The 13,523-nt window shown below is 51.3% G+C and overlaps 6 protein-coding genes across 6 annotated transcripts; 3 read left to right on the forward strand and 3 right to left on the reverse strand.

Moving 5' to 3' along the window:
- Positions 1-312: 312 nt before the first annotated feature.
- Positions 313-1,465, reverse strand: BO87DRAFT_375748 (alpha/beta fold hydrolase). The gene has a single exon (XM_025623121.1). It carries the CDS (start codon positions 1,342-1,344, stop codon positions 388-390), a length of 957 nt encoding a protein of 318 aa, XP_025481041.1. The 5' UTR covers positions 1,345-1,465; the 3' UTR covers positions 313-387.
- A 423-nt stretch (positions 1,466-1,888) lies between these two features.
- Positions 1,889-3,124, forward strand: BO87DRAFT_356984 (uncharacterized protein; the record flags this gene model as incomplete). Its single annotated transcript, XM_025621389.1, has 4 exons — positions 1,889-2,041; positions 2,120-2,498; positions 2,548-2,665; positions 2,731-3,124. The coding sequence occupies 4 exons, from the start codon at positions 1,889-1,891 to the stop codon at positions 3,122-3,124; spliced, it is 1,044 nt and encodes a 347-aa protein (XP_025481042.1).
- Positions 3,125-3,801: 677 nt separating this feature from the next.
- Positions 3,802-6,320, forward strand: BO87DRAFT_375749 (thioester reductase domain-containing protein). Its single transcript, XM_025623122.1, has 2 exons — positions 3,802-4,174; positions 4,238-6,320. The coding sequence occupies exons 1-2, from the start codon at positions 3,863-3,865 to the stop codon at positions 6,143-6,145; spliced, it is 2,220 nt and encodes a 739-aa protein (XP_025481043.1). The 5' UTR covers positions 3,802-3,862; the 3' UTR covers positions 6,146-6,320.
- Positions 6,321-7,356: 1,036 nt separating this feature from the next.
- BO87DRAFT_332695 (glycoside hydrolase family 28 protein) lies at positions 7,357-8,947 on the reverse strand. The gene is made up of 2 exons (XM_025620381.1): positions 8,403-8,947; positions 7,357-8,352 (listed from the first exon to the last, which is right to left on the reverse strand). Exons 1-2 carry the CDS (start codon positions 8,628-8,630, stop codon positions 7,468-7,470), a joined length of 1,113 nt encoding a protein of 370 aa, XP_025481044.1. The 5' UTR covers positions 8,631-8,947; the 3' UTR covers positions 7,357-7,467.
- Positions 8,948-9,468: 521 nt separating this feature from the next.
- On the forward strand, positions 9,469-9,905 carry BO87DRAFT_33296 (uncharacterized protein). The gene has a single exon (XM_025620389.1). It carries the CDS (start codon positions 9,520-9,522, stop codon positions 9,799-9,801), a length of 282 nt encoding a protein of 93 aa, XP_025481045.1. The 5' UTR covers positions 9,469-9,519; the 3' UTR covers positions 9,802-9,905.
- A 1,243-nt stretch (positions 9,906-11,148) lies between these two features.
- Positions 11,149-13,128, reverse strand: BO87DRAFT_33401 (carboxylic acid transport protein). Its single transcript, XM_025620431.1, has 5 exons — positions 12,486-13,128; positions 12,302-12,432; positions 12,069-12,247; positions 11,653-12,001; positions 11,149-11,557 (listed from the first exon to the last, which is right to left on the reverse strand). Exons 1-5 carry the CDS (start codon positions 13,040-13,042, stop codon positions 11,244-11,246), a joined length of 1,530 nt encoding a protein of 509 aa, XP_025481046.1. The 5' UTR covers positions 13,043-13,128; the 3' UTR covers positions 11,149-11,243.
- Positions 13,129-13,523: the final 395 nt, after the last annotated feature.

Here is a 13,523-nt window from a genome sequence, read left to right on the forward strand (position 1 = left end):
GTTTGCTTTTTTTTTTTTTTTTTTTTTTTTTTTTTTTTGGTTCGCATTAATACTGACTGGTATTACAGAGTAGCGATATATCTACACGATCGATCAATCTCACTGTCTGTTTGGCACCTGCTAGGTAGGAGACCCACTTGGCTGTCAGACCGAAGCCTACCAGACTAGCCTGAGAAGTCCTAGAGTAGTCAGTCTATTTGAGGTCCCCGCTTACTGCCCCTCGCTTGCAAATTTCCGGCCTTGCCGAGTTTAAGACTCATCCGAACATGATGGGCGAGTGAACTAACGGGTTTACAAGCATGTGCCAAAAGGGGAGGTTGTATTGGCTAGACTAGCTACACACAGACACACACACAGTCATGGATGGCGTACACACAAAAGAGAATCTCACAGAACCTTGTCGAGGATTTCGCGTAGTTCATTTGCCACGAGCTCCGGGTTATCTCGCTGGACAAAATGGCCGGCCCCTGGTGCCTGCAGAGGACCCTTACTGCGAGCAGGCTCAGTAAGCTTAGCCAATCCTTCGTTGAACCGATGCCAGTAAGGATTCATATAGACTTCAGTCAGTCTTGGCGGGGCGCCACCCATCTGTTCAAATTCGGTTTTGAACGCTTCAAACTCATGGCCAACAACCGTTACCCAGGGACCGCCATCCGGTCCCTGCAACTTGGGTCCATCGCTATCGGGCAAAAGTTGGGCCAGATTCTTCCGGCTGAGCCCCTCGCGACTGCCATTACTGGGGTGGAATACCCGTTGCATGTACGCGCGAGCAGCGCGGATCGCATCCACCGTCACCCCATCTGGTAGACTGGTTGGGTCGAAGCCAGGTGCATCAGGGTCCGGGTAGATAGAGACAAAGTCGGAGTTTGCCAGCACACTGTCCAGGAAGAGAAGGCCTGCTACTGTGCCGGGATATTCTTGAGCATAGAGCCGCACCAGCGCGCCACCAATAGAGTTGGAGACTAGCACGAGGGACAGGCTGCCCGGGTTCAGATTGGGAATACCCATTCTCTCGGACGCGATTTGAGTAATGAGTTGATGAAGGTCCCGGACCACAGTCAATGTATCATGGCCGTGCATGGGATCCTCGGTGTTGTCGTCGGGATCCCGGTCTGTGGTCTGCCCCTGACCATAGCGGTCATAGGTCAACATGGCGGGCAGTCCAGCAGCGGGAGGCTGTGTCTGCAGGCGTGTAATGGCCCCCTCCCAGGAGGTCTGTGGCAGGCCAAGGCCATTGACAAACACAATCAGCACAGGCTTGGCAGTGCCCACAGCTGGATGGAAGCTATAGCATAGTTGGGCGGAAGGTTTGGTAGACAGTGACAAGAACTGGTAGGGAGACATTTTGGAGAGAACCAAGATGGCTAGAGATACTCGGTAGTAGAGATGAAAAAGAGAAGGATACTAGCAGTAGTAGAGCAGTAGTGGCCACTCTGCGTGGGCTTGCAGTGGGATATATAACGTGGGAACACCCGTCAAGAGACAATCAACGCAGAAGCAAGAAGGCAGAAACGTAAACCGTAAGAAAATGTAAGCGTACCTTGACTTACCGCGCTAGTACCAGCCCATACGGTGACGCCCGATGCTTATGCTGCACGAAGCCTCAGCCTCGTCTGTCTGTGCGCACGGCAAGGTCCAGAGTCTCCACTCAGTCATCCTGCTTGCTATCTTCTGCAGTACGACTAGCAGTAGCGTGTGGGGGCTGAAAGCCATGAGATGGCCCGGTTGAACTCCTCCATAGGAGTGGTTCACCTCCTATGGGGTGGTATGTAGCTTGGACCTGGATGTCAAGGATCAAAAGGCTTGCCTAATCCACCCTGCCTTGAAGCCTCGTATCTCGTTTCCTTCACGCAGCTTAGTCTAGAATTATACCTTGATATCGTTCATCATGACTCCCCCCGATGTGGACATTGGCTACAAGCTGCTGGTGGGTACTACCGTCACCTTTGTAAGTGCTTGTGTGGTGGTGGTGCTCCGTGCAGTGGCACGGATTCTCTATGCAAGTTTGGGTTGGGACGATTACATGATGCTATTTGCGGTGGTGAGTGATTCGAGCTTCTCTACACCACCTGTTCACAATTCAATATTAATTAGAAAAAAAAAAAAAAAAAAAAATTAGGCTCAAGCATTAGTCGCCACGATATGTGATTTCCTTGCTGTTAATCATGGACTTGGACGTCACATGGTCTACTTGACCAAGAAGCAGATACCTCCCCTGATGTTCTGGGACTATCTCGGGCAGGTGTTCTGTGTAAACGCCTTGACTTTTGCGAAAATCTCCATCTGTCTCTCTTATCTACGTATCTTGAGAGGCTCACATCAACGCACTCTGCGCGTTCTTTGTATAGTCACGGCTGTCTTGGTATTTGCTGTCAACACAGTCGTTATCATATCCTTCTATGCCCGCTGCAACCCCACACATAAGTCTTGGGACCCATACCTGCCAGGCACCTGCTGGCCGGCAGCCACCGAGACAGGCTTGGTGATCTTACAAGGATGTGAGTGAACTCTTCAACCTGCTATGAATCAATAATTGACATTTGGCAGCATTTTCGGCGCTGACGGACTACTTCCTGTCGGCCGTTCCCATCTTCCTCTTTAAGGACCTACAGATCAGTCGGAAAAACAAAATCGTTCTTTGTGGACTCATGAGCTTGGGTGCAGTGTATGTTATCCGTGATTGACTCCTCTATGTTTGGAAACATCGCCACTAACATTTTGGTTCTACAGCACAGGTATCTTTGCGACAATTCGTACGATCGAGTCCGGGGAAAGTTTGACAGGGTCATCAGCTTCGGACTCAACATACACTACCGTCATGGGTCTGACCTGGGCTGGAATGGAGCGCAACATCGCCATGATGATAGCTAGTGTCCCTCCGTTGCGCCCATTGGCAGAGCCTGTCGTCCGGCTTACCAGTCACACCTTCTCTAACCTGATATCTTCCCGTCGTACCCAGAACAGCTATGAACTGGGCTCGCAAGCAACAATACAAAGCCCTGGTCTCGGGACACCCTCGAAGCATTATGCTTCTGCTAAGCAGGCGGCACTTGCCAAGGATGACCGCAGTACGAGCCTCGAACATATCCTCCCACCTCAGGTCAACACTACCTCGGTTGTTTAATAGCTAATTTTTACCTGAAAGTGGATTATCGAAATTCTAGCATAAGCACTATCTAAGTCATTGTAGTCTGGACTCGCTTTAGGCCGATTCACCCCGTCAGATATGGGGGAAAAAAATCGCGCAAGCTATATGCGTAATTAGTCTGATAGCTATCATTACGTAGGTCTCGGAATGAAGCGTAATATGCAGTCAGATTGGCCCCACAAGTGGAACAATACATGCTGCGTTATTCTTTTGTAATACATGATGCGAGGCCTGCCAGCCTCGAGCAAGACATCACTGCCACGGGCGAGTTTGATCACAATCATGCATACATGCAACCCTCGGCTACGAGCTGTCAGCGCAGGACAAACCATGGCTCAAGCTAAAATTGGCCCCCACACGGAAGGACTATCAAGTTAGGGTAATACTTCCTGTCACTGTATCTTGTCGGAGAAGCTAATCCTATTCAGCCTCGCCTCCTCTTCCCATCGCGGAAGACGAGCTTTTTCATCCTGCCTCGAGTAAACGTCTCGTCCCATCAGAGTCCAGCCTCTGCCGATCTAACCGGTGCAGCTCTGGGCACAGACGGGGCTGATACCGAATTAGCCGGACTGGGAATAGTATTTTCGCAGAGAGAAATGGTATAAATACGGTGCCCATATCTTCCTATACTTCTCTCATTCAATGTAATAGTACAGAATACAAGATCCCTTTCTTTCCTTCACTTATCCAACATCCGTTTCAATCTCAGTCCCAATGGATGCTCTTCCTCCTGCTCTTCAGGCTCCAGTTGACTGTGGTCGACGGCTGCTGCCTGCTGTGCTAGATGAAGTTGCCATCACCGATCCTGAGCGTGTCTTTGTTTCTGTTCCACGCAATCCAGAGAACGTGTCGGCTGGCTTTCATGATATCACTTATGCCACCTTTGCCCAGGCCGTCAACAAGTGTGCCTGGTGGCTACGGGACCGGGTGGGCATGCCCACCGATCCTCAAACCATTCTCTACATTGGTCCTCTGGACATCAGGTACATTCTCATCATCATAGCCGCCGCTAAGGCTGGTCACACAGTAAGTGCACGACAGCCAGCCCCCCCCAAATGTTACGGCTCACGGCTCATTCCCAACTCCTAGGCATTCTTCAGCTCTCACCGTAATAGTCTGGATGCCCATCTGTCTCTGGTAGAACGCAGTGGCTGCTCGGTTGCTCTGCGGCCAAAGCAGGCGCCGGCCGTCCTCGATCAAATCCTGAAGGCTCGATCCATGAAGGAGGTGGATATGCCTGAGCTGGATTTCTGGTTCTCAGACCTGGACCAGGTCAATCCTCTTCCCTTTACCCTCACCTGGGAAGAGGCTCGCTACAAAACCTTCTGCATCCTACACACCTCCGGCTCGACCGGTATCCCCAAGCCCGTCTTCGTTCCCTATGGTAGCCTGGCCAGCAATGACGCCCATCAGCTCATTCCCTCTCTCGGAGGGAAGCCCACCCTGATGAACTACCTGAAAGGGAAACGGTTCTTCCTAGCCTTGCCAGTGTTCCATGCCGCTTGCTTGACATTCGTTCTAGCATTCAACATATTCTCCGGCGTGACTGTTGTCCTCCCGCCCCCTGGACCACTTACCTCCGACGTTGCCAACGAAGTCATCACTTCCGCCAATCTCGACGGTGCGCTACTGGCACCATCACTGATCGTGGACCTTTACAACAACCCCATCCATCGCCAAAACCTCATTAAGCACCTCAACCTCCTCTCCTATGTCGGCGGCTCCCTCCCCAAAGCCGTCGGAGACGCCCTCTCAACCCAAGTCAAATGCATGTCCATCATGGGCACATGCGAGACCCTACTCTTCCCGCTCGAGATGAACGACGACCCAGCAGACTGGGAATACGTAACCGTGAGCCCCTTCTTTGGGCACGAATTCCAATCCAACCGTGACGGTCTATCCGAGCTAGTCCTCCGCCGCCAACCCAACCACGAGCTCTTCCAGGGTGCTTTCTACACCTTCCCAGACAAGCAAGAGTACCGCTTCGGAGACCTTTTCGCGCAACACCCACATCGCCCGGAGTCCTGGGTATTCCGGGCGCGGACAGACGATATCATCGCTTTCACCACTGCCGAGAAGCTGAATCCCATCACAATGGAGAGCGTGATTGTAGCCAGCCCCAAGGTGAAATCCGCCGTTATCGGCGGTCAAGGCCAATTCCAGGCCTCGGTGTTGATTGAGCCATACGACTATCCAGCCTCACCCGCGGAAGAGGAACAATACATCCAAGAGATATGGCCGTATATCACCAAAGCGAATCGCGGATGTCCCGCTCACGGCCGCATCATGAAAGGCTTCGTCATGCTCACTTCCCCGGATAAGCCGCTTCCGCGCGCCGGTAAGGATACCGTTCAGCGTCATGCGGTTTTCAAGCTCTACGCTGCGGAATGGCAGGCTCTGTATGATAGGATGCGTCCTCATGTCGCTGCCCCTGTCCCTACCTCTTCTTCTACTACTACTACTACTACTTCGTCATCTCCCTCGCTCTCACCCTCTACCCCTCATCTCCGTCCCGACTCCCCCACCACCACAAATAAATCAGCATCAGCCCTAACCACCGAAATCGAAGAAGCCCTCCACCAACTCCTCCCTAAAGCCGTCGAGACAGCCGTCGAAAAAGCCATGCAGGGGGTTCTCACTCGTCTTCTGACAGGTCTCACTACTGGTTCTGCTACGACTGCGCCTGCTCTATCCCCTCCTACATCCCCCTCCTCCTCCTCCGCCTCTCCTAACACAAACTCCAATATCCATATCCCCAAACACGACCTTAAAACCTTCATCCACGCCCACCTCGCAGAAACATTAGATCAGCAGCAAGCCTGGACCGACGACTCGGATCTATTCCAGTTTGGTCTCGATTCGCTCAAGGTCATCGAGCTGATTGCGGAGGTGAATAGGTTTCGGAAACAGCGGGATCCGAATGCTGCCCCGGTGGATCAGAAGCTTATTTATGCGAATCCGTCGGTGAATCAGATGGTTGGGGTTATGAGTGGGTAGATCTTCTGTTTTTTTATCCTATAGTTGATGTCTGCGTCATGGTCATGTTGCTTTTGTAAATCGTTATGTATATCTCTGTTGGAATCTTTCAAGTACATATGTTTAAACTTGGTTTGAGAGTTTTTTGCTGCTTTGGCTGTGAGATGAAATCAACATTTATGTTCCCACGAGCCGCTCTCGAAGCCAATTGAATATTGTCTTAGCTACACCGTTTGCGCTGTAATCCTCGTCTAGAATGATTTTCCATCGTTGCACAGTGATTGGTTGGTCATTACCAGTAATTCTACCGAAACTTGAAGACAGTGATCCGGGAAGAGTTAATATCTTTCGGGATTATCTCTGGGGGTCAAGTCGCAAGATGATGAAAAATAGTCGATTTAAAATACCAGACTCCTAGAGATCAGTGAGCAGTAGAAAACATCAGCTTCACAAGATAAAAGTAGGGTATCTGAGTGTGACTTATCAGGGTTCAGGCGGGGAGGGTGAGCGTTCAGGCGAAGGAGGATGATGCACCGTTAGCTTTGTTCTAAAGCGTTAGATGCTCAATCTAGTAAGCCAAAAGGAATCAAACGTGTGTCTGTATTCTCTAGGAAGAAGAAGATGAAGATGGAGCTAAATACATGCAATCATCAGAAAGAATGTAGTGTGGTCTGCTTCTTCATCCCCGAAGGGGAAGGTGCCCGTTGCAGATGAACAATCGCCGTAGGTGAACAGAGTGAAGAGAAAGCAGCACGGCCACAAAATCTGATAACTCACAGAAAAAGAAAAATTAAGATCGAAAACATACAACAGAAGGGATTCGCTGGTGGTCACCCACCCAACTACTAACCTCCCGGCGTGTGGCTTAAGTACGGCTGAGCGGACGGGAAGCCCTGTTTTCCACACCCTGTGGTCGTATGTACTCGTTTTACGGTGGGAGGGGGTTATATCGTTGCTGGTGATTAGTATCAAGGACAGAAGAGGCGAGAGTTGCGTGGTGTATGTTCATGATATGCAGGGCTGCACTGCAGCTATAGGTTTGGATCGGAATATGATGTTGAATCTTGCATGGCATGAAAAGGTTTATCTTCAAAGCTGCTCTAGGATGGTGTCAGTCTGCTTGGCTATTAGCATTACTTTGAGGGGTGAAGTAGGGATTTACTGCTAGTTCTACAGTGTGTACTATGCTTTTGCTCCAGGGTGTACAGCCAATGGTTTTTATATTATAAATGCACGACTGTATGACGGCAGAATAAAAGAAGATTAGCAATTATCTGAAGTGTACAGAGCGCACCACAGCTCTTCAAACTTTCTTTCAATCAAGAGAAAGGAAGGCAAGCCCTTTACTGGTCGCAAGAAGCGCCAGAGGGAACGTTCTCGCAATCGCTGCTGGTCTCACCGCCGGTGATGTCAATGCCGGACATGGTCCAGTCAGAGCAGCTGCCGTCACCGCAAAGGATGTAGATCTCGACAGCATCAGAGTCAACCGAGCCAGTGATGTCCTCGAGGGTAACATCGGAGACGGTAACACCGTTGGAGGGGGTACCGGTCGGGTCACCGTTCTCGTAGTCCTGCTCGATGACGATACCGTAGTCGGAGATGCCGGAGAGCTGGATGTTGGAGTAGGTGATATCCTCGACGGTACCGGTAGCGTCGTAGACAGTCTTGATGCGAACACCGTTCTCGGAGTCAGAGACAGTGGAGTCGATGAAGGTGACGTTCTTGACGGTGTTGTCGTCGCGGCCACCAACGGAGCCGATGGACAGACCGTGACCGCCGGAGCAGGTACCGCCAGAGAAGTAGATGTTCTCGCCGGAGTTGATGGCGACGCAGTCGTCCTGGTTCTTGACGGTGGCACCGGTGATGGTGATGTAGGTACTCTCGCTGATGTCGAAACCGTCGGTGTTGTGACCGCCCTCGGAGTCACCGTCGCTGTTGTCGATGGTGACGTCCTCGATCACGAGGTTGTCCGACTCAACGGAGATGGCCTGGACAGGGGTGTTCTTGATGTAGAGACCGGAGATCTTGGAGTCATCGAGGTCGTGGGCGTAGAAGAACTTGGGCTTGGTCTTGCCGCCGTTGGTTCCCTCACCGTCCCACCACTTAGCACCGTTGCCGTCGAGGACGGCGTCGGAGGACTGGGTAACGGTGATGTCCTTACCGGAGATATAGAGGAGGGGTCCGTCCCACTCCTCGTACTCCCAGGTGGTGGTTCCCTCAAAGGTGACCTGAAGTCGCTGTTAGAACGGGGCTGACGCTAGGGCCGGGAGAGGCTTACGGTGGTGCCATCGTTGAGGTCCTTCAGGTTAAGGGTCTCACCAGCAGGGACGGTGATGTCCTTGAGGACGATGTCGGAGCAGGAGGTCTTGCTCTCGGAGGCGGTGGCAGCATCAGTGAAGGTGCAGGTGGACCGCTTGTTGAAGTCGGTGGCGCGGGAAGGCGCAGGAGCAGCCAGAGCGGCACCGGCCAGGGTCGCGAGGCAGAACAAAGGCTTGGCAGAAGGCATGGTTGCGAGTTGGATAGTTATCTGATCAACAGAGTAAATGAAAGACTGGGCAGTTCTGATCTACAGAACAAAGACGAGTGAAAACGAGAGAAGGAATGAATGATTGGCTTGCGCTGAAGAACAAAGGAACCTGCAAATCCGGCGATGAGCTGGGTCTTATATACCCTGGAAGCAAGCCTCCTTCATTGCGACTTATCCAATATCGATACATGCATTAGACCTAGCTGGGTCAGGCAAAACTTCGGTAACACGCCGTGAGAGAAGCTCTCATAACGCGAAGGATTGGTCTAATGCTGCCTGCATGGGTTGTGAATGGGTGGCACCCGGGAGCCATCAATCTCTAACAGCCCATCAAGGCTAGAAGGGCACTAAATAAATGGGTTGACGCGGCATTTCTTAATCGGACTTGGCTTTAAACGTGGGCCCGAGCCTATCGCGGAGCGTCCCGATAACATCGCACAGAGCAAATCTGATTATGCTTCAGCCACCCGTCTCAGAGACATCAAGCCCCTTTTCGGCAGTTGATATTCTTACAGTTGCTGATCTTCGGATTTTCTCGCGGGAGATTTTCATCTCCTTCCCTTGTATGACAGAAACACATGGCTTAACCTATGATTAACTCTGTTGCACGTACGAACCAGGGGCCCATGGTCCGCGATCCGATTGTGCCGATGAGATGAGGTCCACTCCACCCAAAGGAGTTAACGAGGCCGAGTCACACCGTTCGGGATCTTCGCACCATAGGGAGCGCATACGGAGGATTGAAACACCACCAATCTCAGTGCCCCTTTCTGGCGTCAAGAATACGGAGAACGGCGGAGACTAGTCCCAGAATTCCTCAAATTTTCCAAACGAAGTTCATATTAGCAGCGTGCATAGCGATGTTAAAATGCTGATCAATTCCCATTACGTTGGTATGGGGCATGCCATTCCCCACCCGGCGTCGCCAGTCGGCATCATCAGGGGTTTTGGGCAATTAAGTCAAGCTCATCTCGGCAAATCCAGAGGCAGGAGGAATGCAGGTGTCCAGGTTGCAGGGTCCGGCGTTACAGAGCCAACCGGGGAGTGTATTAGCGCCCACATTGAGAGCGGCATGACGAAGACAACGGCCATACAACTGAGGAACGGAGAAACGGAGCACAAGCTTTCCCTTTCTTCTAGAGATGCCTGAAAGCTTGGGTCTATATTAGTTGGTAGTCCCAGCTAAGCCCACATTAAAGAACAAGCTTGATCCATATGCCCCTTTCAGGTCTGGACTAAGCCTAGACCTTGGCCGAAGCAATATTGGCATGCCATCCGTAAGTACGGCCTCGTAACGAGCACTGCTCTCAAGCAAGGCATGCAGGTCCTATAGTGCTTCAGGATTATAGCAGGTACCACTGTCAATCTGCATCAGAAATGGATTTGTTTGGTAAATCGCAAGTATTCCAGAGTGGCCGGTTGTAATAGCCTCCAATTAGAAAGCAGCTTGTAGTAATTGCTCAAACGGCATCCCGAGTCATTGGAATATTTTCTATCGTCTAATCGCCCCATCGCTGTAGGGCTTTCGGCATCCGCGTAAAATTCGGAACCCTTCAGCAGGAAAGGGCCCTTTCTGCCCCGTAGGATGGGTTGGCGCAATCCGGCACAACGTATATCCATCGTCATGCCTGGTGGGTTCGGGATAGAAGCCAGTCCCTTTGCGAAGTGGATCAGAGAGGACTTGAAGTGAAGTAGCGGGGCCAGGCTGTTGTGGACAGCCCTAATCATATCCGCAGGGCTCCTATAGGCTCCTGGACGAGCTATACAGTGCTTGTATGCACGCTTGTCTATATGATGAAGCTTGTCGCAAATATGAGGGGCATAGCAGCTGCCCCTTTGTGTCCAGTGGGTCTTTGGGAGGCATTCAAGGGACATCACGAAGCTGCCTTCTGCCTTAGTTGAAATATAGATGACTTTCAGGTTCTGAAAGTCTGTAAATAACAGCGTATTAGTTTTGTTGGTTGTCTTTTTGTCGAAGCATCTGTGAGACCCAAAGAAGAAAGTGGTCATGTGACGGACAGGGGTCATCGGTGCTCTTTGTCTCTTCTGCATACATCCTTCTACCTCGTCATATCCCTTCCTCTTTTCACTGTATTTTCTTCTCATCTGGGCAGATAAAGACAAAGTTTTGCACTACCAATGTGAGCCGAACGTCTCCACCATAATCTCTAAGACCGTTTCACTCTGTTACAGTGCGAAATTCCAATGCCAAATCGTCATCCTTTCAGCAATTTGACTTACTACATTGCAATATACACCTCACTTAGGATACAGTAATACTAGTTCTATGTGCAAACCAAAATAGCCAACTCAGTAGCTGGAGCAGCCCGAAGAGATGTGTACAGCAGAAACATTGATGCCCAGGCCAGCATAACTTTGACAGAATACCATGAAACAAACTGAATGATTCCCTCTCGGCTCCTCTTACCCACCACCGTGATGGTTATCGCATCCTAGTGCACAGTGTTTGTAATAGTAGTTACGGCTCATGCAGTTAACTACAAGTGACTAAACTAGCCCAGTCATAAATATAGGAAAACTAACCACCGCCGCCACAGGATTCACTCACCCGAGAACACATTAGTTCCCAACTTAAACCTTCTCAGTCTTCTCCTCAATATCCCCCTTCAACCCTTCTTCAAGCTTTACCTCCTTCTGCAGCGTCGCCGCATCAGCATCCTGCGCCCCCGCAACAGCCGTCTCAAAGCGACGGCCGCGCTTCTCAGGCCCAAACGCAGTGGTGACGGCAATACCCGTCGCAATTATAGCCGTAGCGACACCCATAACGGGTCCGTACGCGGGAGCAGGCTTCCCCGATGAAGAAGTCACGAAGGTCTTTTCGGCAATTGCGTTGACGATCTGTGCGGAAGGAGAGGAAATCATGTTCCCGACTTGGTAGGTTATTCCTATGAGGGTTTAAGATGTGTTAGCATCTCCAATTAGATTAGTGGAATAAGTCTGCCGCTATAGATAGGAAAGTGATGGAGACAGCGAAACGAACCAGGAAAAGAAGACCGGAAAGCAGGAGGCGACAGCTCGTTGAGATGGATCGGGATCACGCCCCATGCGCCCTGGATGAAGAATTGGATAAAGAAGCCCGTCACGCTGAGGGCGCGCTCGCCTTCAGGTAGGATCCAGGCCGGGATCAAAATGCCCGATATTATGGCGGAGACGATGATGGCGCGACGGCGACCGAAGAACTGTGAGAGATAGCCGATAATGGTGCCACCGACGCAGGCGCCAGTTTTCATGAGGATAGAGGCACGGGAGGCGGCGGCATTGTTCAGGTCTTTTTGTGTGAGCATGAAGGTTGTGTAGGAGTCTTGCGAGGTGTGTGAGTAGTAGTTGAACTGTTAGGGGGATGGGGGGGGTGAGGTGTTAGCTTTGTTGATTTAGGCATTGGGGCTAGGGGCATACCCAGGTCATGAGGATGACGCAGTAGACGCACATCTTCCATTCTTGGGCAAGCATTTGTTTGGTTTCACGCCAGAAGGCTCCAGGGTCGGAGGAGACTCTCCCTGCCTTTTTGGCTTCGATGAATTGCTTCGATTCGGGGAAAAAGATGCGGATGACGCCGACGCCGAGGGAGATGCCAGCTGGGGGTGGTTAGAGTCTCTCATGAAGTTAGGTTTTATCGATATCTAACTAACCTGCAATCCAGAAGACCGTCTTCCAGCTATCTGTCGCGCCGCCCACGCCGAGATTGGCACATGCTGCTAGGACGTATCCGAGGGAGTATCCTTGCTGTAGAATGCCGGACATGAGACCGCGAGCGCTTACGCTAGAGGTTGTTAGTGAGGTGAGTAGGATATGTTCTCAGTGTATCACACTTACGGGCAATGTTCCAAAGCCATGGCGATTGCGTTACCATACACACCTCCCATGAACAAACCGAAGAGGCTGCGAACTGCCAGGAATTGCTGAAAAGTGTGGCTGTAGATAGTGGCGATCTGGAGCACGCCGAGAACAATCATATTGAGGACCATTGGCCACTTGCGTCCAAACTTATCACCGGCAAGACCAAAGAACGCAGCTCCCACGCTTCTCAAGAGCAAAGTGAGGGTAATGGCTGTGGTCACATCTGTTTTGGAGCGGCCATAGTACTTGGAGAGCTTCACAGTCTGGATTGACAAAGCATGAAAGTCAAAGGCATCCGCAGTCCATGCAATGAGACCAACGATGAAAAGCAGCCAATCCCGGGCACTCAGCTGCAGCATCATACTGATGGGATTCTGAAGACGATCCGGGGCTTGCCATTCTGTGTGAGTCTCACCATGCTCGTTGGTCACCACAACTCGCTGCTTCCATTTGAACAGATCCCCCCATGCCTGTTTGGCAGTAGCCAGGATACCATCGGCAAGGGGTTCTGCTGGTTCATTTGCAGTGCTCATTGTTGCTTGCTTGAGGCTTTACTGCTTTAGATTGTTGTGAGGAAGATGGAAGATGCATACGTTGATGCATGCGCTCTTCAATGCATCCACCCCCCTCTCTTTATAACTCTGCTGCATTCACTTTCGCCGTGTCAAGTGAATTCCCACCCAGCACCCCACATCATGCGGTGGGATCAATCTCCGCATATTCCCCAGATTTTCGTCTGTTCTTCCCCGCGAGCAATCTTGGGATTGGGCGGGCCAAGGTTGCGCCAAGCAGTTGGGCGGCATGCTCTCGTCCATGCGCCAGCAAATGTGCCAGCCACGCGACATGGGGTCCGCTCAACATCACTAGCAGTTCCGACCCTATCGTGAGATGTTGGGAGTGAAGGGGAAGGTTTATGCCAAGGCCAAGAGAGAGGGGTTTGTCCTACTGCCATTAACAGTGGCGGTGATGGCGGTCCTGTGGCACCAGTGCAGGCAAGGGTCTTCTCGGTGAAGT

The sequence above is a fragment of the Aspergillus neoniger genome (genome assembly GCF_003184625.1).
Source record: "Aspergillus neoniger CBS 115656 unplaced genomic scaffold BO87scaffold_12, whole genome shotgun sequence".
Taxonomy (NCBI): domain Eukaryota; kingdom Fungi; phylum Ascomycota; class Eurotiomycetes; order Eurotiales; family Aspergillaceae; genus Aspergillus; species Aspergillus neoniger.

Excerpts from the sequence above, each read along its gene's own strand:
- BO87DRAFT_375748 (XM_025623121.1), bottom strand. The coding sequence starts at position 1,344 with ATGTCTCCCTACCAGTTCTTGTCACTGTCTACCAAACCTTCCGCCCAA.
- BO87DRAFT_375749 (XM_025623122.1), top strand. The coding sequence starts at position 3,863 with ATGGATGCTCTTCCTCCTGCTCTTCAGGCTCCAGTTGACTGTGGTCGA. Across the intron at positions 4,175-4,237 it reads CCGCTAAGGCTGGTCACACA|GCATTCTTCAGCTCTCACCG; the intron begins GTAAGTGCACGA and ends CCCAACTCCTAG.
- BO87DRAFT_332695 (XM_025620381.1), bottom strand. The coding sequence starts at position 8,630 with ATGCCTTCTGCCAAGCCTTTGTTCTGCCTCGCGACCCTGGCCGGTGCC. Across the intron at positions 8,353-8,402 it reads ACCTCAACGATGGCACCACC|GTCACCTTTGAGGGAACCAC; the intron begins GTAAGCCTCTCC and ends CAGCGACTTCAG.
- BO87DRAFT_33296 (XM_025620389.1), top strand. The coding sequence starts at position 9,520 with ATGCTGATCAATTCCCATTACGTTGGTATGGGGCATGCCATTCCCCAC.
- BO87DRAFT_33401 (XM_025620431.1), bottom strand. The coding sequence starts at position 13,042 with ATGAGCACTGCAAATGAACCAGCAGAACCCCTTGCCGATGGTATCCTG. Across the intron at positions 12,433-12,485 it reads ATGGCTTTGGAACATTGCCC|CGTAAGCGCTCGCGGTCTCA; the intron begins GTAAGTGTGATA and ends AACAACCTCTAG. Across the intron at positions 12,248-12,301 it reads GACGGTCTTCTGGATTGCAG|CTGGCATCTCCCTCGGCGTC; the intron begins GTTAGTTAGATA and ends AACCACCCCCAG.